We start from the raw sequence: 27549 nt of genomic DNA, 5'->3' as shown, positions 1-27549 counted from the left end.
ACACCCTGCAGGTCAAACGTTGCTGTCCATAATTTGTTTAGAATTCACTCTTCAATAACTTAATTATGTACAAAGAAAACATTATTTAATTACTGACATTTAGAATTTGGATTTTCTAAAGGAATTTAAAAATAAACAACTACTAATCAACAATTTCAAACTTTAAGCTCAACTTTGGCTCCCAAGTCAGTTTTTAGTCTGCAGTGTGTTCTTGCCTCAGTAAAAGTCACTACTGTTGGGCCTAATACTCTTTGATCAGGAAGGTGAGGAGAGTCAAAAAATGTTAGCAGTCTTCCCTGTGCTGTAAAAGTATGTGTATTCAACAGCAAGGGGACTGGAAAATGGAGGAAATAGTTTAAAATGTATAAAGAGCAGAATGTGAGGCTGTAATAAGTCTGCATGTCCCTTTTTCCTCAGGGATTGGTTAGCTCAGTTGGCTGGATGGCTGGGTTGCAATGCAGTGACACCAGAAGCGTGGGTTTTGTGCCCGCACAGCTAAGGCTAGCATGATAAATGTTCCATCTTAACTGTGCCGCACACGCATACAACCAATTAAACTGCTGCCAGTTATCAATCTCTAATGAGGGAGCAGTGGCCTAGTAAGATGAAAATATCTTCCCTTTCGTGTCTATATTTATTCAGCTGCAGGTTTTATTCCAATCAGAAAATGAGCTGTGATATTCTGTTGTTCTGTCACTGTCTCAATGGTGACTTTTATTTTTATACCTTCTGTAACATTACCAGTCCTGTCTGTGTACTGACGAGAGAAATGTCACAGTAAGACCAGTAATTATGCAGAGGAGGAAATTGACTGAGGAAACAACAGCTCACTTATGAATGCAGGGTCAGTTGCAATACATAAAAGTTGGCAATGGAATTGCTCCACTGGATGGAAATATCCATAAGTGGAGTGTCTGTCTGTAGAATTACAGCATTCTGTTCTAAGATGACGTCTATGCCTGTTAATTTAATTTGCTAATCGAATCTTTTCTTGGGTTGTCCTTGTAAAAGACATTTTTATATTCAATGTGCCTTTGTGTTGTGTGAAGGACTCAATGACCATTGATTTGGTAACTGGATATCAAGTCAACTTTATTTTCAAGTGTAAGGATAATCTTTGTTAAAGTATACTTCAGTTTGGTGGAGGTCTGGACTTAAGTGACTTGTTGCTAGTTGTCGTTGCAGAATTCCGTCTTACCAACACTTTTTTTTTTAAATTTTGGATTGTCATGTGCAAACCTTTTCCCTTTCCAAAGTCTTTATCTCTTATGAGATCTCTTAAGATTCCGTGAATAGGCCGTTTGCCCTTTTAGCTGTTAAAAAGTAAATAAAGATAGTTGTCAGGTGATTTTTGTTTACCATCTTTTAAAGTTGACTGGTCGTCTGTCATTTGCAAATGCAGTTCAGAGAATCTTTTTTTCCTTTTCTCCTCTTTCCAGCTATTAAAACCTGTACTTACAGTCTGACGATTAAGTCTGGAATTTTAATATAATTTTTCCCAACAATTTTGAACTATAGTCAGGTCTTCTGTAACTTGATGGTTGCGTTCCTGTACGTTCCTGTGTTATAGAAAAATCCTGCTTTAGAAACAGCACTTAGAGTTGGTGATGTAATTGCATTATAACCAACACAGTTTTAAAGTTTGTGCTTTAGAAACAGCATCCCCAATTTGTCAATCACTTTACAGCGAATGAGTTATCAAAAGGTGTTATAGCAGAATGAATTGTACTTCTTTATTTCAGCATTTTCAGTTTCTTGTTTTGTAATTTAAATTTTTTTTAAAAATAAGCTTTTTCTCTCCAAGGTGGCAAGAGCTACATGAATTTTTAAACATAGAAAATAGGAGCAAAAGTAGGTCATTCGGCCCTTCACATCTGTTCTGCTGTTAAGTACAATCATGATTGATCATCCAACTGTGTACCATGTTCCTGCTTTCTCCTTGTACCCTTTGATCCCTTCTGTCCTAAGAATGATATTTTTCTCCTACTGGAAAAATTCCAATGTTTTGGTCTCCTCTGCTTTCTGTGGCAGTGACTTCCACAAACTTGCCAATCTCTGGGTCAAGACACTTAACCCCATCTCAGTCCTAAAATGGTCTATCCTATGATTTTTTTTTTCAGAATCCCTACAGTGCGTCCATGCTGACCCTACGAAGAGTAACCCACCCAGACCCATTCCACTATCCTATATTTACCCCTAACAATGCAACTAACCTACACATCCTGAAAACTATGGGCAATTTGTAGCTTGGCCAAATCACCTGCCCTTCACATCTTTGGACTGTGGGAGGGACCCGGAGCACCCAGAGGATACCCATACAGACACGAGAATGTGCAAACTCTACACTTACAGTCGCCCGAGGCTGGAATTGAATTCTGGTCCCTGATGCTGTGCGGCAGTAGTGCTAACCCCTGAGCCACCTTGCCACTGGACTCCTTGACGTTTATTGCAAGGTAGAGCTCATTTGAGTGATGTAAGATTGTGACGACCAGTGGAAGAATTGCCTTTCAAATCCAGATTGAGTACTGCCTTTGTGATAGTTCATAAAATTCTGTGACAGTTCAACTTACAGCAAGGGAAGTGCTTCTTGCAACTAATCTGAAATGGCAGCACCATGTTGAATGTACACTTGTAAAATAAAGCTGTGGAAGTTATACAGGGTGAGTAAGAAATCATTTGACTTGCTATCTTGTCATCTAGTTGCAACATAATTTAAGTAATTGTCACATTCTCTTCAAGGCATATGCAAATACCCTGGCTGAAAGACACTATAAATTCTGTCTGTTAAAAAAAGTGTGTACAGCTTGGAAATCAGAAATACAAGCAAAATGGAAAGAGAGAGTAGAAAGAGCATGTCAAGCTCGTGCTGAGGAGGTCTGTATCCAGTTATCCGGGGATTATGAGAGAAAACTTGATGCAGTAAGTACCAGAAAAAAAACTTGTAAAAAGCTCCTTGTGTGCACAGGCAATTGATCAGCTATAGATTCTAAAATGCAGACATTTATACTGCAAAAGATCTTGATATGGGAGGAAGTAAATATTTTGTGGTTTCTGTTGCTTGTATCTATAAACTTTCCATCATTCTGCTTTTGTTTTAAAGAATTCTCTGCAGCTCTTCCAGGAATATTCAGAAAACCCTCATTGTTTCACCCCACTTTGTTTTGGAGCGAATAGTATATAGTAATTAACAAAAACTTGCACTCCAATGTTCACAAAAATCTGAGTTTGGGGACATGATACTGGAACAATGTAATTTTTTTGTTTTGAGGAAGTACAAATCTTAAAATTCCTACTGTAACATGTTTGTAATGATTTAGCTAATGGAACTACAATACGATAGACACGATAATAACCCCATTTCTTATAAAATTCGCATTTGTTGGGGTGGAGGGGGGAACAGGGGAAGAATACAAAGGCATCTGAAAGGCCATGGTTTAATTTTGGAAATAAAACATTCCCAATTTACAAGCAAGCTGAAATGTTTATGAAAATATGGAAATTTAGTTTTTGCATCGTGAATTTTTTAGGCCAGGTGAGTACATGCTCCATTTGAGAACAATGTTGTATGTTTTTTATTAATTTAAAACAGCTCACCTTTCTTCGCACTTTTAAACTTAAAACAAAAGAGCTTTTTCATTTTAATTCATTAGGACAACCTTGAGGTTTTAATAGGAAAGATCATATTAGCAGTAGGATGATATTGCAGTTGGATGTGTAATTCAAAATATTCATGATGAAAATGGGTATGATGCATTGTTGAAAATTGCAGTCTTGTTCTGACTTTGTTTCATTTGAAATTTTAGTCTAGGGAGGAACTGGAAAGAGCAAAAGCAGAGATAAGACGTCTATTAGCTGAAAAGGACAAATATACTGATTCTATGAAGAAAGCATTCATGCGTGGTGTATGTGCGCTCAATCTAGAGGCAATGAGTATGTTTCATAATGGAAGCAGAAGAGTGGAACATGGTCAGTACTCATAGAGAGCGTGTCAATGAAAATTACAAGAGTCTTATTCAACTGAATAAATGATGTAAATAAAGTGAAACTGTTTGTACAGTTACCTATAATTGTTCTGAAATTCCAAAAAAAGTTAAAGCCATTTCCTTTCGTAGTTGATTTTTAGTGGTATGCCAAAGAGACCTGAAAATGGAAGGAATTTCATAATTATCCAGTAACTAAAAGAATTATAGTTCTGCCGCCTCCGCGGACCCCTTCACCCGCCTTTAACACGCTCCAGCTACCTGGACACCCCGTGCTGGCCTATTACCTGCCCTCTATCAACCTGTCTACCCTCCTCCCCCACTCCAGCCACTCACCCTCATAATGTGCAACCCTCCAATCCCTCTGCTCCAACCTCCACCTCACCATCAAACCAGCGGGTAAGGGAGGTGCAGTGGTAGTTTGGTGCACTGACCTCTACACTGCTGAAGCCAGGCGCCAACTCAAAGACACCTCCTCCTACTGCTCCCTCGGCCATGACCTCACCCCAAACCCCCCCATCACCAAACCATCATCTCCCAGACCATACACAATCTCATCACCTCAGGATATCTCCCACCCACCTACAGCTTCCAACCTCCTAGTTCAGGGACCCCACACCGCCCGATTCTATCTGCTTTCCAGGGTCAACAAGCCTGACCATCCCGGCTAACCCATTGTCTCAGCCTGCTCTTCCCCCACCGAACACATCTCTACCCACCTCAATACTGTCCTTTTTTTTTTAACCCTACCCCCCTCCCAAGTCCAGGAATTCTCCACATACGTTCGAGACACCACCCATGTCTTCCATCTCCTCCAAAACTTGCATTTCACTCGCCCTCAACGTATCATCTTCACTATGGACATCTCTCTATACCTCCATCTGCCATGACCAGGGCCTACAAGTCCTCTGTTTCTTCCTCTCCTGACATCTCCACCAGTACCCTTCCACTGACACACACATTCGTTTGGCTGAACTGGTCCTCATCCTTAATAATTTCTCCTTTGAATCCTCCCACTTCCTCCAGATGAAAGGGGTAGCCATGGTCACCCAGCTATGCCTGACTCTTTGTTGGCTGCGTAGAACAGCCCATCTTCCGTAATTGCACCGGCATCACTCCCCACGTCTTCCTCTACTACATTGATGACCTGCATTTGTGCCACCTCGTGCACCTACAAGGAGTTTCAGCAGTTCATCAACATCACCAACACATTCCACCCCGACCTTAAATTCACTTGGACCATCTCTGACACCTCCCTCCCCTTCCTGGGCCTCTCCATCTCTAATGACGACCAATTGACACTGACTTTTTTTTACAAACCCACCAACTCCCACAGCTACCTGATTACACCTCTTCCCACCCTCCCTCCTGCAAAAATGCTATCCCGTATTCCCAATTCCTCCGCTTCTGCCGTATCTGCTCCCAGGAGGACAAGTTCCATCACAGAGCATACCAGTTAGCTGCCTCCTTTAAAAACCACAATTACCCCTCCCATGTGGTTGAAGATGCCCTCCAACGCATCTCATCCACGTCCTGCACCTCCACCCTCAAACCCCACCCCTCCAACCACAACAAGGACAGAACCTCCACGGTCCTCACCTTCCACCCCACCAACCTCTGCATAAACCGCATCATCTGCCAACATTTCCACTGCCTACAAATGGACCCCACCACCAGGGGTGTATTTGCCTTCCCACCTTGAACCGCTTTCCACAAAGACTGTTCCCTCAGTGACTTCCTGGTCAGGTCCATGCTCCTCCACCCCCAACAACCCCCCTCCCCTCCTGGCACCTTCCCCTGCCACCGCAGGAACTCCAAAACCTGTGCTAACACCTGCGCCGAAACTCCTTTCTTTCTCTTCCTCTCCCCCCTCCCCCCACTTCCATCCAAAGGAGCCTCCCATATCCAGAGTTTCATCTGCACTTCCACAAACGTCATTTATTGTATTCGTCGCTCCTGATGCGGCCTCCTTTATATTGGGAGACCGGATGCCTTTTCGCAAAGCGCTTTAGGGAGCATCTCTGGGGCACCCACACCAATCAACCCCACCACCATGGCTGAACAGTTTAAACCTCCTCCCCTCTGCTGAGGACATGCTGGTCCTGGGCCACCTCCATCACCACTCCCTCACCACCTGACGTCTGGAGGACGAACGCCTCATCTTCCACCTCTGAACCCTTCAACCTCAGGGCATCAATGTGGACTTCACCAGTTGCCTCATTTCCCCTCCCCCCACCTTATCTCAGTTCCAACCTGCCAGCTCAGCACTATCCTCATGACCTGTCCTATTTGCCAATCTTCCTTCCCACCTATCCGCCCCATCCTCCTCTCTGACCTATCACCTTTATCCCCACCTCCATCCACCTATTGTACTCTTAGCTACCTTCTCCCTGGTCCCACCCCTCCCATTTATCTCTCCACCCTGGACACTCCCAGCTTAATTCCTGATGAAGGGCTCCTGCTCGAAACGTCGATTCTCCTGCTCTTGGATGCTGCCTGACCTGTGCTTTTCCAGCACCACTCTAATCTATACATAATTTATACTGTGCCAAAATAATGGCAAGGATTAAGTTTACTTCATGATTTTGAAAGAGCCATACATAAAATTGGCAACTGAATAGTAAAATAAAAAGGATGTGTTGAGGGGAGAGAAGCACGCTCATCACAGCTGGTGAAAATCAATTGCAAGTGCTATGCTCCAAGGAATCCTGGTATAAGTCAGGTTACTCTGTTGCACTATGCTGTATGTATTTTTTTCTGAATTACTTAGTTTTCATTTATTGCTGATTCATCTCCCACTTCAAAAAGAAATTTGTCTTGCAGTCCTGTATCAAGATTTTTATTCATTCTTGTTCACAGCAGTTTTCTAATCCAAGTTCTATCCTCTTGTGCCTGGTTCACTCATTTCAGTACCTGCAGATCCTATTTCATCCACTGGCTGGTCAGTTCCTGGATTCGACCCATATTGAATATTATATACTTTTTGGCTAATTCTTTGCAGATGATAAATATGTACAGGAATAAGTGTGAACTATAAGCATTTGATGCATATTAATTTTGAGGATTACAGATAAAAACCTGCAACCAGCGAAAAATATAAAGAGGTATGGGCTTATTTAGACATGATTGCATAATGCAATTACCATTTTGAACTTTGTTTGAACTAGATTAATCTTCGTTATTCTGTTTGGTTAAAATCCAATTTAAACCAGTCGCCCTGCCTAAAAGGAATCTGTCATTATGGGTTGACAGCCAATGGGTGTAAGAATTAATTTTTTTTTTGTTCAAGACAACACAAAGCTTGTTTTTAATTTTTCAGCAGGTATAAGTGAACATGAAATGCTTTAACGTAAAAGCTGGCCTCCTTTTTTTCAAGTGACATTCATAGATTATTATCTTGTGATTTTTAATTCTGAAGTCGTGAGAATTTATATGGTTTTCTTAGTTTACGTTTTCAAAACACTTGAAGTGAACTTTTCAACAAATGCTGAAAACCATTAAACCAATAAATGTTGAACTATATAACCATGATGGGAAAAATTATGATCAACCTGTATAATGCTTTGTTCAGATGAGCCAAGTCTTGTTCTTGCCAGCAGACCTCATGCTATTCGAGTACAGTAAGCAGTCCAGTGACTAATTATTAATGCCAATCTTTGAGTCTAAGATCAGAATTGCTCAGCAGCTTTTACCACAACATCTCCACACAAAACATGCCCTGGACAAAATGAAATCTGGAATTGGGGGTTATTGGGTGAATTGGGGTATGATTTATAGAAGTCTGGTATAACATCCTTGCTTTTGTTCTTATGCCATTTTTTTGAGTCAAGAATCCTTAGTTCTTAGACTGTCTTCCTCATTAGGGAGGAGAAAGTGAGGTCTGCAGATGCTGGAGATCAGAGCTGAAAATGTGTTCCTGAAGAAGGGCTTATGCCCAAAACGTCGATTCTCCTGCTCCTTGGGTGCTGCCTGACCTGCTGCGCTTTTGCAGCAACACATTTTCAGCGCTGTCTTCCTCATTAGCCTGCCACCATTTTGGGATTTTTACATATGACCCTCAAGTCTTCATTTGCTGTGCCTTTTAAAGATTATATTATTCAGTTTATATATTTTTGGAGGTGGCTAAGTGTGACATTTTTAAAAATTTGCATCCAACTACACCCTATGCTGTGTTCATAGTTTGCCAACTGAAGGTTCTTAATTGAAATAGTTCTCAAAAGACTTGTAGAAAAGAAAATTATACGATTGGTTATCCCAACCATTGACATACCTGATTCCTGATGAAGGGCTTTTGCCCGAAACGTCGATTTTGCTGCTCGTCGGATGCTGCCTGAATTGCTGTGCTCTTCCAGCACCACTGATCCAGAATGTGGTTTCCAGCATCTGCAGTCATTGTTTTTACCTACATGGTACCTAAACCTTTATCACCATTTTCCACTGCAACAGAGCATAGAAAAAGGCAGTGGTGTTATGTAGGATAAACTCTAACATTGTGGATGTGAAATTTTACCACTGGAGACAGAGCTCCATCCACTAATAGCACAGAAATTCCTCTATTCGTATATACTTCTTTCTTCTGCATTCTCAGCAGGTGAAGCTCCTGCAAAGTCAAAATTACCATAAAATAAACATTTTTTGTCTTCAGTGAGAAACTTGGAGTAAGCAATGACTTTCAGGATCCTCCAATAAGTTTGAGGAATACAATCCTAGCTAAGCTTCCCATTCCCTTCCCAGGAGAGCAGACAGACGCACATTCTCATAAGTACAGCTGCAAAAACTTTGCTGTACTTCCTGTTTTCAACTTTTTCATTAGTGGTAGTATTGTTACCAGCGCTGCTGAGTCAACTGTCTTAAATGACCATGTTTAAATTAGGTCCCCCCCCCCACCCCCCCATCCATTAACACTACTAGGAAGAGTTGAATCCCTGCACTTTTTGCCCATGTATCTGTTTAATTTATCTTTTCTCCTTTACCAATATAAGGTTACTACCCTATATTTATTTTCCTTGGTGTCGCATCTCCATGGCTTGAGCAGCTCTCAATATTGTTTTCTATGTAGTGTCCATTTTTCTCCTGTCTGTTCTTGTCCCTGTAGCACTTGTATCACCTTAACCAGGTCCATGTTTTCTTGCTTTTCTGGTTATGTTTCATTGATTAATGTCCGCAGCAGTATTTTGAAAGGTGGCATAATACTAACCGATACGGCATAGACAAAGGAACTGGGAGAATGGGATGGACATGGAGTGGGAAGAGCTGTAGTGAAGGTAGCTATGGGAGTCGGTGGCTTTGTAGTGGATGGCAGTGGGCAATTTATTCCCTGAAATGAAGATGGAGGGTCAAGGAAAGGAAAAGTGTTGGAAATGGATGATGTGAAAGTTAGAGGGGTGGAATTTGGATGCAAAATGATCAAATTTTTCAAAGTTGAGGCAGGAGAGTGAAGCGGCACCAAAATGGTCATCGATGTAGCACTTCTGGGCTCTAATAATTCAACCGCCCTCAAATTGTGAACCCATTCCTTCCCTTTCTTTTAGCTTTGCTTGTTACATTCTTTGTCACTCTTCTGTCCCCTCCCTCCACCCTGGTAGGACTGTCTGTTCTTTCAAGTCTGGCATGTACATCCTTTCTCCCCCAATTCTCCTCGTCCCACTATTGCATAAATGCTGCCCCTCCACACTTCACTTCATCTCTCATGCAGAGTCATTTAGACTCTGTTAGCTTGCTTTCTCTCCACAGATGCTGCCTGACCTGCCGTGATCTCCAGCATTTTTCTGTTCAGATTTCAGCATCTGCAATAATTTGCTCCGAGAATTTTGCATCAGTATTTACTGTGGAAAAGGACATGGAAGACATAGAATGTAAGGAAATAGATGGTGACATCTAGGAAAATGTCCATATTACAGAGGAGGAAGTGCTGGATGTTTTGAAACGCATAAAAGTGGATAAATCCCCAGGACCTTATCAGGTGTGCCCTAGAACTCTGTGGGAAGATAGTAAGAGGCCCAGCAATCATTTTCCTGAGATATTTGTATCATAGTCACAGGTGAGGTGCTGGAAGACTGGAAGTTGGCTAACATAATGCTACTGTTAAAGGTGGGCAGGACAAGCCAGGGAACCAAAGACTAGTGAGCCTGACATCGGTGGTGGGCATGTTGTTGGAGGGATTCCTGACTGACAGGATGTACATGTATTTGGAAAGGCAAGGACTGATTAGGGATAGTCAACATGGCTATGTGCGTGGGAAATCATGTCTCACAAACATCGACGTAATAGAGGATTGATGAGGGCAGAATGGTGGATGTGATCTGTGTGGATTTCAGTAAGGCATTCGACAAGGTTCCCCATGGGAGACTGATTAGCAAGGTTAGATGTCATGGAACACAGGGAGAACTAGCCATTTGGATACGGAACTGGCTTCAAGGTTGAAGACAGAGGGTGATAGTGGAAGTTTGCTTTTCAGACTGGAGGCGTGTGACCAGTGGAGCATCACAAGGATCATTGCTGGGTCCACTTGTTTTCATTTATGTAAATGATTTGGATGTGAACATAAAAGGTATAGTTAGTAAGTTGGCAGATGACGCCGAAATTGGAGATGTAGTGGACAGCAAAGAAAGTTACCTCTGATTACAATGGCCCATCTGATCAAGATCCCAATGGGCTGAGTTTAATTTCAATAAATGCAAGGTGCTGCATTTTGGGAAAGCAAATCTTAGCAGGACCTATACCCTTAATGAATAGGTCCCAGGGAGTGTTGCTGAACAGAGAGACCTTGCAGTGAAGGTTCATAGCTCCTTGGAAGTAGAGTCGTGGGGAGATAGGATAGTGAAGAAGGCGTTTGGTGTGCTTTAATTTATTGGTCAGAATATAGAGTACAGGAGTTGGAAGGTCATGTTGCTGCTGTACAGGACATTGGTTCGGCCAGTTTTGGAATATTGAGTGTAATTCTGGTCTCCATCCTATCGGAAAGATGTTGTGAAACTTGAAAGGGTTCAGAAAAGATTTACAAGGATGTTGCCAGGGTTGGAGGATTTGAGCTATAGGGTGAGGTTGAATAGGCTGGGTGTGCTTTCCCTGCCATGTCGGAGGCTGAGGGGTGACCTTAGAGGTTTTAAAAAATCATGAGGGGTATGGATAGGGTAAATAGACATGGTCTCTTCCTTGAGGTCACGGAGTCCAGAACTAGAGGGCATAGGTTTAGGGTGAGAGGGGAAAGATATAAAAGGGGCTGAAGGGGCAGACTTTTCACACAGGGTGACAATACAAAATAGAATGCAGGAGGAGAGGGACCTGAGTGTATATGTGCGCAGACCATTGAATATAGCCGGATAGGTGGAGAAAGCAGTTAATATAGCATAGCGTTCTTTGATTTTTTTAATAGGTAAAAAGAAAGTGAGCGGAGAGGTGACCTTGAACTTGTACACGACAGTTGCTAGTTCAAGCTAGACCATTGTGTACAGTTAAGAATGATGGAAATGCAGAAGAGAGTGAATTGTTTTCTAAGAATGGTTCCAAGAATGAAAAATTCCAGTTATGAGGAAAGATAGAAGGTGTTAGGTGTCTCCTTGAAGAGGTGGAGGCCGCAAAGAAATTTGATGAGGTTTCAAAATCTGAAGTGGGCTGGATAGAGTAGATGAGGAGAAGCAGTTCTCACTTTTATTAAAAAAAAGAAAGAACAAGAGGGCATAAATTTAAAGTGATGTGCAAATGAAGTCATGTGAGAAGAAATTTCCTCAGGGAATAGTTAGGGTATGGAATGTGTTGCCTGGAATTGTGATGAAGGTAGGTTCAATTGAGACTTTTGAAAGCATTGGATGATTATGTGGATAGAAATGGAGAAAAAAGACAGGAGATTGGCACCAGGTAAATGAACCAATGGGCACATGGGTACTCATGGCCGCTTCCTGCACTGTAGCAGTTGTGCTTTTATGATTGTAATGCTGGGTTACTTTTTCCACTTCCTTCAATTCAAGCTCTGAGTTTACAATGTATTTGCTGTTGATACTTGGATTTATGAAATCTTTATTTAATTCTTTCATGATGTGGACATCACTGGATAGGCCAGCGTTAATTTCCCTGGAGAATGTTGTGGTAGCTTGTGTCTGAACTGCTGCAGCCCAGTGCTGTTAGGAAGGGATTTTGACCCAGCATCGATGGATGAATGGTGATTCAATGCCAAATCATTGGTGTATTGCAGGTGGTGATGTTCCCACATACCTGTAGCTCTTGTCTTTTTTGGCAGTAAAAGTGTGGATTTTGAATGTATTATTTAAGGATACTTGGTGATCTGTGGCAATGAACCTTCTAAAATCTTAACTGTTACTTGTGTTAAACCAATCAGTCCATAGTTACTAGGAATATCCAGATTCCTTTTGTTGGATGAAGATATCGCATTTAGGTAACTCCAAACCTCTGGCCACTTCTATTCCAGGAAAAGTTGTAGTAAATGTTATCTTCATTCTCATTCCATTACCGTCTGGACTGAGAATATCTACTAAGAAGCCAACATTTCCAATACATATCAGTTAATTTCAATGCACCCATGACCCCTCTTGCCAGCATTTGCTTTCTTGATAAGTCACAATACCAAGTTTACACTAAGCATTCTAGCCTTGCCCAAGGCCTCTGAGCATTTATATCATTCCCTTCAATCTAATAGGCCCATTTCTTATTACCCACTTATTATTTGCGAGTAGAATATTTTTGTATTCCCTTTTGTGAATTGCCATTCTCTCTTGCAACTGACATGGGCTGCAAACAATTCTTCTCCAACTAGGTGGCACTATACTTATCTGGGTCTTTAAGTAAATAACATCCATTGGTTTCTCTTTCTGCACTTAGTTCTGGTATCCCTGAGGATCTGGCTTTTCCTGTTTCACATTTGTTGCCACATGATAACATCAGCAACTCTGTCACCAGCACTTTTCTATTCTTCCACCATTTGAATTGTCCAAATTTGTGTTATATTCAGTAGAGAATAGGAAATTTGTCAATTAAATATTGGTAAGACCAAAACCATTTTCTTTAGTCCTAGTCTAAAATGCTTCTTTCGAGATACCAACGGGGGATGAGCCAGACTTTTCATCACCGTTGGTTGCTGTACCTTTAGTTGCCTGAGCCCTAAATTCTAGAATTCCCATTCTAAACCTTTATGCCTGTGTATTTTCCTTTCCACATTTAAGGCACACAGTAAAACTTATTTCTGATCAAGCTTTCGACTAGCGGCTCCAAATACCTCGTGGCTCAGTCTCGTTTAGTTTCATAATGCCACTTCAAGAAGGCAACTTATCACTACCGTCTCAAGAACAACTGGGGACAGTCAATAAATGTTGGCCTAGCCAGTGATGCCCACATCCCATGAATGATTTTTAAAACAAAAATGGGACATTTTAATGCAATTAAACAGTTGCTCAATGGTTACTATTTTAAAGATTGAAATATATAAAATGATTAAAGGCTTGACAGGCTAGGTACTGAGAGGTTACTTCTATGACTGAATAATGCAGGACCTGGTACAGAATTTAAAATGTTCTTTAGTTGGCTTGTGACTCTTTTTTGAAATGTTGTATTCTAGAGTGTTGTGGATAATCATCTGATCAGTAATTCCACAGTGGAGCTCAATAAATGTTTGGACTGTAAGGAAATTGAGAGATATGGGATTGGAAGAGAGAACAGTTGTTGATGATCAATTATTGTTAGTGTATAGTGGAGCAGGTTCAAGGGACCATATAGCCTTTTCTTATTACTTGCATTCTGATAGAACTTTAACAGTAGCAGCAGTTGTGGCTTTCCTTAGAACCAAGCAATAAGAATATAATATAATACTAAGCAGGTTGTAAGTTTACTCGCGGAGCTGGTAGATTTGTTCTCAGACATTGTCATTATGCTAGGTAAAATCATCATGGTGACGAGAAGTCTGAGAACAGATCTACAAGCTTAGCAAGCAAACTTACAATTTGAGTTACCAATCTTTTCAAATTGCAATTATACTAAGCATTTTTTCCCTGACCACCATATTGGTGGTCATTTGCAGTTTGGAAATTTCTTAATTTTAATCTTTTATAATCTAAAGTTCTGTGCAGCAGTGTTGACTAGAGAATCATTGAATTATGCGGTACAGAAGATGCCCTTTTGAACCATTGAGTCTGCACCAACAAAATACTACTCTAAATCTACACTTTGCAACAATGTTTTTGGAGAATTGATACTAACTTGCCTGCTTAGGAAAATAATGATATACATGTTAAAACTGTCTTTCGTAATATTAGCCATTGTGGTTTAACAACTATATAGCACTTCACTTAACTCCCACCACAAAGTTTGCACATGTTAATTCTGCCCTACTCCAGATTGCTGGAGGATTGCCTAACTGCTCTTACAATTTTCTGGCACGCAATTTGAAACATTTTTGTTGTATGAATTTTTGTTGCTTTGCTGTCAAATTTCAATTATGCATTTCTTTCCAAAATCAGGAGAGTCACACTCTGAACACAGAAGAGATGATCCAAATCATTGTTTTGTCTCTGCACCCCAAGCAGATGGAGGTTTGGTTGCTCCTATTTCTACAGCTTTGGATCCTTCAATTCCTTTTGAATCTGATCGGATGGTATGCAATAAACTGGGCTTGATTTAAATGTCGGGATTGGTCTTTGAAAAACCAAGCGCAACAATATGTCAGTGAGTGTTCTCAGAGGATGGCCTATGGCTTCAGTGAATGGTGCAGCAACATTTCATTTTCCAGTGCTACTTAGTTTCCAAATTGAGCTGCATTCATAATCCTTTCAGGTAATGTAGGCTTTGGCTATGTCAGCATTTGTCTGTCCATAATTGTTCTTGAAGGTGGTGGTGAGTTGCCCCCTTGAACCTTCGCAGCGCATTTGCTGTAGATACACCCACAATATTGTTAGAAAGGGAGTTCTGGAATTGTGACCCAAAAATGAATGAATGAAGAGCGATACAATTCAAGATGGTGAGCAGCTTTGGAAATTTGCATGTAGCTTGCGGCACGGTGGCCCAGTAGTTAGCATTGCAGCCTCACAGCACCAGGGTCCCAAGTTTGATTCCAGCCTTGGGCGACTGTCTGTGTGGAGTTTGCACATTCTCCCTATGTCTATGTGGGTTTCCTCTGGGTGCTTCGATTTCCTCCCATGATCCAAAGATGTGCCGGTCAGGTGAATTGGCCATGCTAAATTGCCCATAGTGTTAGGTGCATTAGTCAGAGGGAGATTGTTCTGGGTGGGTTACTCTTCGGAGGGTCGACGTGGACTGGTTGGGCCGAAGGGCCTGTTTCCACACTGTAGGGAATCTTTACTCCCATGTATCTGCTGCCTTTGCTACTATGTCACTGATAGGAGAATGAATGTTTGAGTTTGATGTCAAGTGAGCAATTTTTGAACTAGATGGTGTCAAGCATCTTGAATGTTATGTGCTTTATTTATTCAGGCAACTGGAGGGTACTCTATCACTTGTCCTGATGGTGCACAGGTTTTGGGGAGTAAGGAAGATAGTTACTTGCTGCAGGATTCCTAGTCTGAACTGTTCTTACATCCACAGTATTTATATAGCTAGTCAGTTTAGTTTCTGGTCAAAAGCAGCCCCAGGATGATAGTGGGGGATTCAGCAATGATAATGCCATGATTATTATGATCAATCATCTTGTTGGGAGCGACTCTAAGCAGTGAAGTATTCCCAGATTCACACTGACACTAGTTTTGCTAGGTTTCCTTGGTGCCACATTTTGTCAAGTGTGGCCTTGATGTTGATATTGAGGTTGAGGTTGTCGTTCTCACTTCCTCTGGACTTCAGCTGTTTTGTCCATATTTGAACCAAGCCTGCATTTCAGAGGAAAGGAAATAAATGCTGAATCTTTTAAGAATTCATCTTTTCTTGCACTTCAGCTATTGAAATTAATTCCACAGAAAGAAAGAATGCCAAGATGAAACCTACTAATTGTTTGAAAGTTTTTTGAATTTGATCATTCGATAAAGAAGCTGTTAGATATTGTAGTCAGATACTAACCGAAGATACACATTTTATTTTTGCTCCTGTATCCTGGGTGAGTTGGCTTGCTGTTTGCTTTTATTCCCCCTACTGGATGCTGTGTGACTTGTCTCTTCCCAGCTACGTTCTAAAGTTTCTATCATCAGAATTAATTGTAGTCTGATTAATTGAATGAGGAACTTGTACCGCACTTGATTTGTAAAATTGTGTTTTTTTTATTTGATTTGCAATATTAGGTTTTTAAACATTTGTAGCGGTTCTGAAAAACGTATGCAATGCTCAGTTTGTTTTAGTAGATATTGGCTGAGGTGCTGGTTTCTGAGCAATGAAATTTTAAAAATTATTACCCTGTACACTCAATCTAAAATCTGAATTAATTTGAAATCTTCTGGATTGCTGAAGTTGAGCTACTCTTCATAATTTGTGTTCTCTGAAGTACTGGGGACATGTTAATGGCCCCTCAGCCCTCTACAAAGTGATGAAAGAAACCCAACAGGAGTTCTTGGTACTTAAACTAGACTTTGATGTGTACCAATATTTCCAATAGCTAAAGTTAATTAATTTTTAGGATTAGAATTCCTACAGTGTGGAAACACCGACCCTCTGAGGAGCAACCCACCTAGACCCATTCCCCCACCCTGTATTTACTCCTGACTAATGCATGCAACCTACACATCCCAGAACACTATGGGCAATTTAGCATGGCCAATTCACCTAACCTGTAAATCTTTGGATTGTGGGAGGAAACCCATGCAGATGCTGGGAGAATGTGCAAGCTCCACAGTCACCCAAGGCTGGAATTGAACCTGGGTCCCCTGGACTGGGGCAGCAGTGCTAACCACTGAGCCACCGTGCCACCTAAGTTACTCTAATTTTGTCGTTTTGAACTATTTTCAGAAACCTGCATGTCCTTTTTCCTTTTTGAAATGTTTTGGTTTTAGATGCAGTAAATTTGACAGTGTAATAAATGAATGAATATTTTAACTGTTTCTGCCAACTTGCAGCAATAGTTGTCACAATAGTTCAAAGCAATAAATTAATAAAATTCCAAGCAACACAGTGCATCAATAGTTAGATGTATGTCAATGACTCAGGATCTTCAAAACATTTATCAAAAATTGTCATTGGTGCCTATACGTCTTTCTATTACTTTTACCCCTTTTTTTCCTTCATCCTTTCACCAAATTTTTTTTGGTTAGCTTCCATTCATCAACCAAATCAAAAAGTTAGAGGATTTCTTGGTGCAAATAGCATCACAGTTCTGAGACAACCTGCTGAAATAGCTTTATGTAAATAAAATTCTGCAACAAAACAACAAAATGCTAGAAATATTCGGGTCTGGCAGCATCAATGGAGAGAAATTTAAGTTAATGTTTTGGGTCAATAACCTTGTGGCTAATTGAAGTTATGATGTGGAGGTGCTGATGTTGGACTGGGGTGGACGAAACCAGAAGTCACATAGCACGAGGTTATAGTCCAACAGGTTTATTTGAAATCACAATTTTGTTTCATCAGCTGAAGACATTGAAGTTAGTCCACTGATCTAACGAATAAGTGGTTGATCTGCCCACTACTATTTTCAGTAACATGCTTTTGCAACCAAGCAGTTTTCAATTAATTTTTAAAAAAATATTTAAAGAGTTCGCTAAAGTCTCAAAGTCTGAGAATGTAGTCTTGGCTATAGGGATACAGAGGAAACAATGGCAATGATTTGATTTTTGGAAATAAGTGACCCTATAGTCATACATACAATTTGGGCAAGGCAATAGAGGAATTTTGCTACTTTTGAAGTCATACTTACAGAAGTGTGGACAGTCTGAAGGGAAAAGTCAATAGAAAAACAACTTCCAAAAAAAGGCGGCACCTCACTACACAGTTGTGACAGCACATTGACTGCTCAACAGAGTCCCTACAGAATGGAAGCAGGCCATTTGACCCAGTGAACCTCCGAAGAGAATGTCACTCAGACTTCCTCACCTCTTGGTAAAATCATCTGTTTGAATTGTTGGAGGTAACAAGCAAGTTAGACAAGAGGAGACAGTTAACGTGATCTATTTGGATCTCCAGAAGGCCTTTGACAAGGTGCCATGCAGTAAGCTGCTAAATAAGAGCCCATGGTGTTGGGGCAAGGTACTGGTATGAATAGAGAATTGGCTGACTGGCAAAAAGCAGAGAGTAAGGATAAAGGGGTCTTTTTCAGCTGGTAGCTGGTGAGTACTAGAGTACCGCAGGGGTCAGTGTTGAGACCACAATTATTCACGTTATTCATTAACAATCTGGACAAAGGAACTGAGGGCATTATTGCTAAGTTTACAGATGACACAAAGATAGATGAGCAGGCAGGTAGTGTTGAAGTGGGGAGACCACAGAAAGGACTTGGACAGGCTAGGGAAGTGGGCAAAGAAGTGACAAATGAGAAAGTATGAGGTTATACACCTTGGTATAAATGGGGAAAGACTTTGGAAATCTAAAGTACAAAAGGACTTGGAAGTTCTAGATAAGTGTTCTCAAGGTTAATATGGAATTCCAGTTTGCAGGATGTATTGCTAAGGCTGAGGGTTTGGAATATCAGACTGCATTTGGAATATCATGAGCAGTTTTGGGCACCATATCCAAGGAAGGATTTGATCATCTTGGAGGGGGATCTAGAGAAAGGTTACAAGAATGGTCTCTAAAATTAAAGACCTGTCATATGAGGAGTGATTTAGGACTCGAAGTTTGTGTGGGGGTGGTGAGGGAATGTCATTGAAATGTACAGAATACTGAGGCGCCTGGTCAGAATGGACATTGAGATGATGCTTCCACTCATCAAAGAGACTAGGATATGAGGGCACAGCCTCAGAGTGAAGGGTGACCCTTTAGAACTGCGATGAGGAAGAATTTCTTCAGCCCGAAGGTGGTGAATCGGTGGAAATCCATGCCACGGAAGGCTGGCAAGGCAAATTTATTGTGTGTTCAAGACTAAGATGGGTTCTTGATTAGTAAGGGGATTAAAGATTGGGAGAGAAGGCAGGAGACTGGGGGTTGAGCAACATCAGCGACTTCACCTTAGGAAGTTTCTTAAGAAGTTAATATATGAACCATCCTTTGTATTTTTTAAATTTGCCCCTCGTGTCTTTTTTTAAATTTCTCTCCTCTCACATTAAAAATATGCCCCCTAGTTTTTAAATCCCCCCCCATGTTAGGGAAAGACCCCCCCCACCCCACATCCCCATTAACCAGATTTGCTGTATAATTAAAATCCTGTTGCAGAACTGAATCAGCCTAAATTTACCAATGCTACCTTTTCATACTTTGTCCATGGTGGTCAATTTTGTCTATCTCTCTGTAAATTTTACTTCAATCAATCACACCGTCCTACTCCAAAAAATTCTCTACCCTTGTCCACCTCCGTTGAATTGCCCTTTCTTCACAATACAAGTACCTATGCAACATTATAGCTTTTCTAGTTCTCCCCACAACTATCCTTGGGATTCCCTAATTATTTATGTTCCATCCTCTTCTGTCCATTCATGCACCCACCTACCCATGCACAGTCAGCAATAACAGTAGATTTAATGGGCCAAATGGTCTAATTGTGCACCTATGTCTTGTGGCAAATCAAATGCTGGCTTGGTGTTAATTAATGCTTCAAGAGGCTCTATAATTTTGCAGAGCTACCTGCTTAATCCATTTGGAACAAAGTCTCAGGCTAGCAGTTCAAACTGGGTGAAGTTAGGCCAAGAAATCTCAGGACCCCTAGCCACACCTGAGGCAATACTAACTGACCTACATTTTCTTGTTCTATCTGAATGGGATGGCGTGTTTGCCACTCTTTCTTACTTTTTAAAGAGTGCTTTTATCAGGCACAATTACTTTTTCTTTCTCTCTTTCCCCCCCCCCCCCCCCCCCCCCCGCCACCCCAATCGACGAAACACACCTTCTAGTCCTTGGCAAAAATTCTTACTTGCCAATTGCAAATCCGTCTTCTGTTGTAATTTTTTGACTATAAGGTGTTTTTTTTTCCTTCCTGAGTGGTTTCAGCTTTTGATCGTCCTTTTCCCGTACTGATTAAAAGGAAGTTGGGCTTTTATGTCGACTCTTTTTGTATTTTCTCCAATCTTTCTCCTAATCTTCATTTTTATCTCTTCAATATTTGGTTTAATACACCTCAGTTTTATTTGCATCCTTTTGTCACCAAACGTCACTGTTGGAGAGACAATTAAAAAATTCTGTTCACTTGTCAACTTGTTGAATGTCACAGTTCATTGACTTTTATTTTCAATTTATACTCCATATATGACTGATTCTCCATATACTGTGCATCAACGGTTTTCATTTATTTTTGAAGAAAAACTAAAATATGAAAGTATTTTCCTTAGGAATGCTGAATTTTCTACTTTCCTTCTGTACTTCTTCACCCACCCTTCACTCCCTCCAATTTTTATATTGAAATTTTAAACTCCACAATAGTATCAATTGAGAGATTCACTTTGAAAATTGAGTCATAGAGTCACACAGCATGGAGACAGAGCTTTCGGTTCAACCAGTCTATGCTGAATATAATCCCAACCTGAGCTCGTCCCAACCTGAGCTCGTCCCATCAGCCTACTGGCCCATAAACTTTCCTATTCATGTACTTTTCTAAGTGTCTTTTTAAACATTGTAACTATGCCTGCATTCATCACTTTCTTAGGAAGTTAATTCCATATACGAACCACCCTTTGTATTTTTTTAATTAATTTCTTTTGTCTTGTGTCTTTTAATTTCTCTCCCCTCAAATATGAACCTTAGTTTTTAAATCCCCCATCTAGGGGAAAGACACCCACCATTAACCAAATTTGCTGTATAATAAAAATCACGTTGCAGAACTGAATCAACTTAAATTCACCAATGCTAATTTCTGATATTTTGTCCATGGTGGTCAATTTTGTCTGTCTCCGTAAATTTTACTTCAATCAACCACACCGTCCTATTCCAAAAATTCTTTACCCTTGTCCACCTCAGTTGAATTGCCCTTTCTTCACAATACAAGTACCTATGCAACATTATAGCTTTTCTAGTTCTCCCCACAACTGTCCTAGGAATTCCCTAATTATTTATGTTCCATCCTCTTCTGTCCATTCATGCACAGGCAGCAATCTCCAGCTCTGCCTTTTTATCACATGCTTTTCCCTGTTGCATTGCTGGTGTTTTTCATCATTAAGCGAACTTTGGTTTTATTCAGTTAAGGGCTGGAAGGACAAGGTCTTGCCTTTGGCCTCATTGCAAATTTAATGCTATACATTAGTTCAATCTCCTACCTCACTTTCTCAGGTAGAACCTGATTGAGAACATGAGCAATGTTCTCTTTGAATCCTAGCCGAGTCCCAAATGCTACTTGGTTCATTCTAGTAGCAAGCATGCATTTGGTTTCTTCGGTCAGCACGATATCGAGGGCCGAAGGGCCTGTACTGCGCTGTAATGTTCTATGTTCTATCTCTAAAATTGTTCACGTCTGCCTTCAATCTTGCAAGTGTTTATGATGTTTTTACCTCTACCATGCAGTTCATCCAGAAATCTGTCTGTATTCTGTCTCACCCATTTCTTCTGTTCTCTCCATCCTGCAGCTGCTCTGGTTTACCATTGTCATCACATTTTCAATTCCTAGAAACCTATTTAAACTCTATAAATAGGATTTCACCCCCTCATTCTTCCTTTTTCTCTGAAATTGCTTATTCTCTGACCTTAATTTTTGTGTACCTCCCTTTGATTTCTCCCTTATTGATGATTATGCCTTCAGCAGTCCAGCTCTCTCTCTTTTTTTTGTTTCCCTCAAACTTTAAAATAAAAATACTCTGATCAAGCTTTTAGTTATGTTTCTTCATAATTTCTCCTTTTGGCAATTTATTTTTGTTTGTGCTTTTGTAAACGCATTTGAAACATTTTCTATATTAGTCAATAAGTGTTTAAAGTTAGAATTTATACAGGGAATTGTGTACAGCTGAAACCTGGCATGCTTGCCGTAAGTTTTTAAACGTTTTTTTTTAAATCACTTCTATTTAGGTTGCTTTACATTTTGGTTCTACGAATGTTGATCAAACCAGACCTGGGGAGGCGAGTACTCAACCAGTCACTGTTGCTATGTCATCTTCAGCATCAGGGTTTCAAACCACCCAACAACTGGTAATAATTCAAAACTATTTGTGAGTCTGTGGTGTATGCATTTTCCTTTCAACTGAACTGAAATACAATTCCATTTTGCAACCCATCCAATTTCTTAACCATAATTTCTTTTCTAAAAAGTGCCAGTTTATCCATTTCATCTTTTTGCCAGTGTTAATTTATACATCTGTATCTCTCACTTATTGAGTGCAGCTAGATCATCTAATTGGCACAAAGATTGTGTTTCTCAAATATTGCAAAATACTCTACTATGGTTGGGACTAAAGAAACAAGTCAGCAGCTTACTTGTAATAATCAGTGAATTAGACTATGCATTTGAACATGGATGGATAGAATTTTCTCCACCTACATTCAGGAGAAGCCATCACAATAACTGTTTACAGGTTTAATCTCTAGACATGACTAAATATGTGCTGTCCTGCGCACTACCTAAGTATCCAAAGTTCCATATCAGGTTCCTGTTCAGTTAGCTTTTAGTTTCTATTACTTCATTAATATTGTTAATAAAATCCGATACGAGATCAGATGTGCTTTTGGTTCAAATAAGGGTCCAAACCTTATTCACAGACCCAGGAAAGTTAATTGAATCTCAGACCGGGTATTTATTTCTTCTTCATTCATTAAATGAGAGCATCACTGGCTAGGCTAGTATTTGTTGCCCATTTCTAACTGCCCAGAATCCAGTTAAGCGTCAACCACATTGCTTTGGGTCTGGAGTCACATGTAGGTGAGATCAGGTCAGGTTGGCTATTTCCTTTCCCGAAGGACGTTAGTGAATTAGGGTATCTGCACTAAGGATTTGGACAGATTGCTAAATCACTTGCTCCTTTTAGCAAGATTTACTGATTCTTCACTGATTTAAGCTTGATTTACTGGTGAAGATCAGCTTAATTATGTTGCTTTTGCATCAAAAGCTTGATTATGTTCACCATCCATGCTCATGAAAGAAGAATATTCACTTCGTAGATTGAACCAAAATGTCTCCTATATCATTGTGCCTCTGCACGACAAGGCACCAAAGGGATTTGAACAGCCTGAAACTGGCTGCAGCAGGAGTTTGACAGCTGGAAGGGTGGAATAAAATTTAGAAATCTTAGGAGAGGAAAATACTGGCTTTACTTCACTAGCAGCACTTCCCCATAATTTTTGGTATGTTTACAACTTTAAATAAAAAAAGGTGATGCGACTTTTTATTTTGAAACCAATTTTCTTATCCTGTTTAGCCTCCTGCTAAATGTGTGACATCACAGCAAAACACTGGAAAAACCATAGTGGCACGTTTCACAGGGCGATCTGACCCATCCCTGAAAGGAGTTAAATGTGGATCATGCCAGGGAGTGGCACCACCAATGACTACAGTATGTGTAGAAAGACATCATCCAGTTACACAGGTAACTTATTTAAAGAAAAAAAACACTGGGTAGAACTGTAATTGCTTCAGATGCAGTGAAGAAATGCCATTTATATCGATGAATCCTCTGGATCTATTCTGTGGACAACATTCAGTAATCATAGAATTTGTAGTGCAAAAGGAAGTCATTCAACCTATAGTGTCTGTACCAACTCCCTAAAAAGCTACCCAGTCCTGTTCTCTAACCCTATCTCAGCCCTCTAAATTAATCACTTTCAAATATATGTCTAGCTTTCTTTTGAAAGCTAATATGGAATATGCATCCACCACTCGCCTGGGCAGCACATTCCAAATCCTACCAACTGAGTTTAAAAAGAAAAGTTTCTCCTCATCTCACCCTTGGCTTATAATTTTGATCACCTCCTCCTCTTGGAGCAGTGACTATTAAGCCCAGTTTCTCTCATCTTTCCTTGCAAGTAAAATCCTTCGTTCCTGGTATCGTTTTAGTAAATCTCCTTTGTACTCTGTCTGGGGCTTTAACTTCTTCAAAATAAGGTGTCCAACTTGAGCACTACTTCAAAAGTAACCTGACCAGTGATTTATAGAGATGTAGCAGTACTTCCTTGCCTTTATGCTCCATGCCTCTACTTATAAACCACAGGATCCTATAAGCTTTCCTTGCATCTAAGCAAATGAGTTACATATGCACATTTCAGGAGGTGTTGAAAAAATTGTCTTTGTATCAATATACTAGAGCTTTATCTCTGTTTTACCTTTTTTTTCTCTCCCTCAAGATCCTTTCGTGCTGAACCAATTATAGAAAGCCTCTAACAGTAAATAGCACAATGTTCTAACTTTTCTTTGAAGCCTTGCAAATCTTTACTCTTCAGGTATTTATGAATTTCTCTTTCAAAATCCTCAATTGAATCTACCTCATCCACACAATCAAACAGTGCATCTCAGATCATAACTGCTTGCTGCATTAAAAATGTTTCTGGTTCTTTTGTCAATTACCAGTTCTGCTAGTTAATAAAATTGCATCGTGCTGTTCTTGATACATGCATACCTGGCAATGGTTTCTCTCTATCAACTGTCTAGATTCTTCATGACTGTAACCCCTCAAATCTCCTCTGAACATTCTCTAAAAAAGAACTTTGCAAATTTATCCATGAGTGTTATTGAGTATTTTCTGCAACTCTCCAATGTCTTTACATCATTCCTAAAGATTGGTGCCTAAAATTGATCATGCTGCTCCAGTTCAAGCCAAACCAGAATTTTAATCAAGTTTCACCATACTTTCTTTGCTTTTATTTATGCTTCTATTTATAATGCCCCAAGCGTTATGAGCACTTACCAACCTAACCTGCCACCAGTCATAACTTAGGTACATACACACCTCTATTCCAGTACCCCCTTTACAACTGTATCTTTTATATTGTCTTTGTTCACCAAGATATCCACATTATATTTTAAAGTGTCAAGTGTTTGTACATTGCATCTATTTGTTTTGAAGTCTTTATCTTTTCTCCTCTCATTTCAAAGTAGCTGAGTTTTTTGTCAACTGCAAAAAATTGAAATCGTGCCATGTACAAGTCTAGGTCATTGATTTGGATCAAGAAACTCAGCATTCCCATCTCCTTGGAGAATACCCTTTAACCTCTTCTTTTTTAAAAATCCCTTCCCTGTTGATGTGATCTCAGTGGGCTGATTGACTTCCTCCCTTTTGCCCAAAACGTTGATTTTTCCTGCTCAGATGCTGCCTGATCTGTGTTTTACCAGCACCACGCTCTGGACACTGAATGACTTCCTTCTCTACTGTAACTATTCTTGTTTAGAATCCCTACAGTGTGGAAACGGGCCATTCAGCCCAACAGGTCCACACCAACTCTCCAAAGAATATCCCACATGGACTGCACCCCTTCTCCTGCCCCCCCTTCCTCCCGCCCCCCCCCCCACCCCCCACCCCCTCCCGGGCCCTCAACCCTGCTTTTCCACTATGGGAAATTTAGCATGGCCATATCTAACCTCTACATCTTTTGAACTGTGGGAGGAAAGCAGAGCACCCAGAGGAGTCCCATGAAGACACAGAATGTGCACACTCCTCGCTGACCATTGCCTTAGGCTCAAATTGAACCTGGGTCCCTGGTGCTGAATGGCAGCAGTGCTAACCACTAAGTCATCCCTAGAAATTGAAGGAAGAGACAGATCTCCTTCAGCTCCGAAGTTAACTAAGGCTCTAAACATAACGCAGCCACTTCAATCCTTTCTGTTACCCTGATTCTAATCTTTTCAATGCAAGTGTCTTAATTATCTTAGGAAGTCCCTTGAAACAGGAGAACTTATTCCATGCTCCCTCTTTTTTTAATTAAGAGCACAAAGTGCTCAGGCAAGTTATGGTCTGGTACTATGTGTGGAAACCGAAACAATGTTCCTGTTTTGAACCAAATATGGCTTATTTGGAATATCCTGAAGAGTTCTGTTTGACTGTAAATATTAACTTTGTTTTTCTCTCTCCACAAATGCTGCCAAATATCGTCTGAGTTTCTAGCACTTTTTGTTCTTTCAGATTTACAGCAAGTGCTGTATTTTGCTTTCATATTATAGTAATGTCATTTTTATGTCTTCTGTAACCAATCCTTAAGTTCACAGTCTGATTTATTTTGAGATGGCATTTTTTCATCGCTTTTTCTTCTGCTAGCAGCATTCTGCTACTGTTTTCACAAATGTGCAATTTTTAAAATGAAAAATAAAACTGAAAAATCATATTAGTGATCCTATTAGCCATATTAGATCAGCAGGAAATGGCTTAAAGTTTATACAGATGGTTTTGTGCTGTTGGTGTTTATGGACTTTCAGAAGGTGTTTCATATAATATCACACAATAGACTTGAGGATGGTATAAAAGGGACAGCAGTAATATATATGTACAGAATTGGCTCAGTGATAGGAAACAGTAATTGTCAATGGATATGTTCCGAAAAATGACTTGAATGATAACTCTACGTATGCAAGAATGTTGTTGACACTACGTTAGGACAGCATGTTATGCAGATGAGGATAAAAAGCGGCGTAGGTTAATTGGGTAAACTATGCCCAGATGAATTCAGTATGGTGAAACATGGAAATGTTCAACTTCAGATCTAGAGACCAATCTGAATGCTTTCTTTATGGTGAGAAACGACTCTTCAGAGAAATTTAACTATCCATGTCAATGAATCAGAAAAAGCTAGTGCGTCGGTATAAAATGTAAAAAGTAAATAAAAATCCTTGTGGGGTACTGTCTATCATCACTGGAGTTTAATTAAGGAAGTGATTTAGTGATTGAAATATGAACACTGAATTTTAGTTTTAATTATTGATTTAGTTAAGGAGGTATTGACATTGGAAGGGATACAATGTACATTACCCCAGGGCTTAAAGGGATTTCCTTATGAAAGAGGTTGCACTAACTTTTGTCTATATTCCATTATGTTTGAATGGTTAAGGGGTGGTATAATTTGAGGTGTTTAATATATAGAAAAATATCAATTATTTTTGTATGATCCATTTTGTCTTTGCATCGCAAAGCTCAATACTCCACCTCTAAAACAATGTTAATATTTTTCACGTAGAATTCAGTGTTAGCAATTGCCAGCAGAACTTCAACTGCAGTCTGTGATTGACTGACTTGATCAACTCGATTGTACCTTTTTTGTTTCCTGTGTGTGAATCCATGCTGACCCATAACAACATGGTTGTTTCTTAAATGCACTCTGAGACACTTATAGACACTGTCCATTATCTAAAAGGCACAAGTCTGGTGTATGATGGAACACTGTCCATTTACCTGGATGAGTGCATTTCCGATGAAGTGCAAGCTTGGCACCTTTTTTAACCTGGTTTTCCTATGTGTGAACCCATGCTGACCCTTAACAACATGGTTGATTCTTAAATGCACTCTGAGGTATCCTATCAAGCTACTCAGTTAAATCAAACTGCAACAAAATCTAAAGACAGAAATGGAACTAGATAGATCACCTGCCAGCCAAAGCATGCACAGCCTTGTCGACCTTACAAAGTCCTCTTTCCCAACATGTACCA

At 40.2% G+C, this 27549-nt stretch overlaps 1 protein-coding gene and 1 long non-coding RNA gene across 5 annotated transcripts in view; one reads left to right on the top strand and one right to left on the bottom strand.

The window, feature by feature from the left end:
- The window catches only part of poc5 (POC5 centriolar protein homolog (Chlamydomonas)), a 76834-nt gene that overhangs the window by 44082 nt on the left and 5203 nt on the right, over positions 1–27549 (top strand). For all 4 annotated transcript variants that reach the window (XM_043707369.2, XM_043707350.2, XM_043707338.2 and 1 more), the window contains 5 exons: positions 2740–2919; positions 3804–3966; positions 14447–14580; positions 21999–22118; positions 23342–23509. In XM_043707369.2, the coding sequence (XP_043563304.2) occupies positions 2740–2919; positions 3804–3966; positions 14447–14580; positions 21999–22118; positions 23342–23509 (765 nt within the window). The remainder of the gene's footprint in view (positions 1–2739; positions 2920–3803; positions 3967–14446; positions 14581–21998; positions 22119–23341; positions 23510–27549) is intronic.
- On the bottom strand, positions 988–20142 carry LOC122558609 (uncharacterized). The gene is made up of 4 exons (XR_006314200.2): positions 19921–20142; positions 8251–8417; positions 4062–4140; positions 988–1559 (listed from the first exon to the last, which is right to left on the bottom strand). It is a non-coding gene; the product is annotated as an uncharacterized LOC122558609 (long non-coding RNA).

This window comes from Chiloscyllium plagiosum, unplaced genomic scaffold (assembly GCF_037043375.1).
Source record: "Chiloscyllium plagiosum isolate Xiang-an unplaced genomic scaffold, Cpla_swu_hap1 HiC_scaffold_2, whole genome shotgun sequence".
NCBI classification, from domain to species: Eukaryota; Metazoa; Chordata; class Chondrichthyes; order Orectolobiformes; family Hemiscylliidae; genus Chiloscyllium; species Chiloscyllium plagiosum.
Note: the sequence above shows the minus strand (reverse complement) of the source record. Positions and strands in the feature narration are given on the sequence as shown.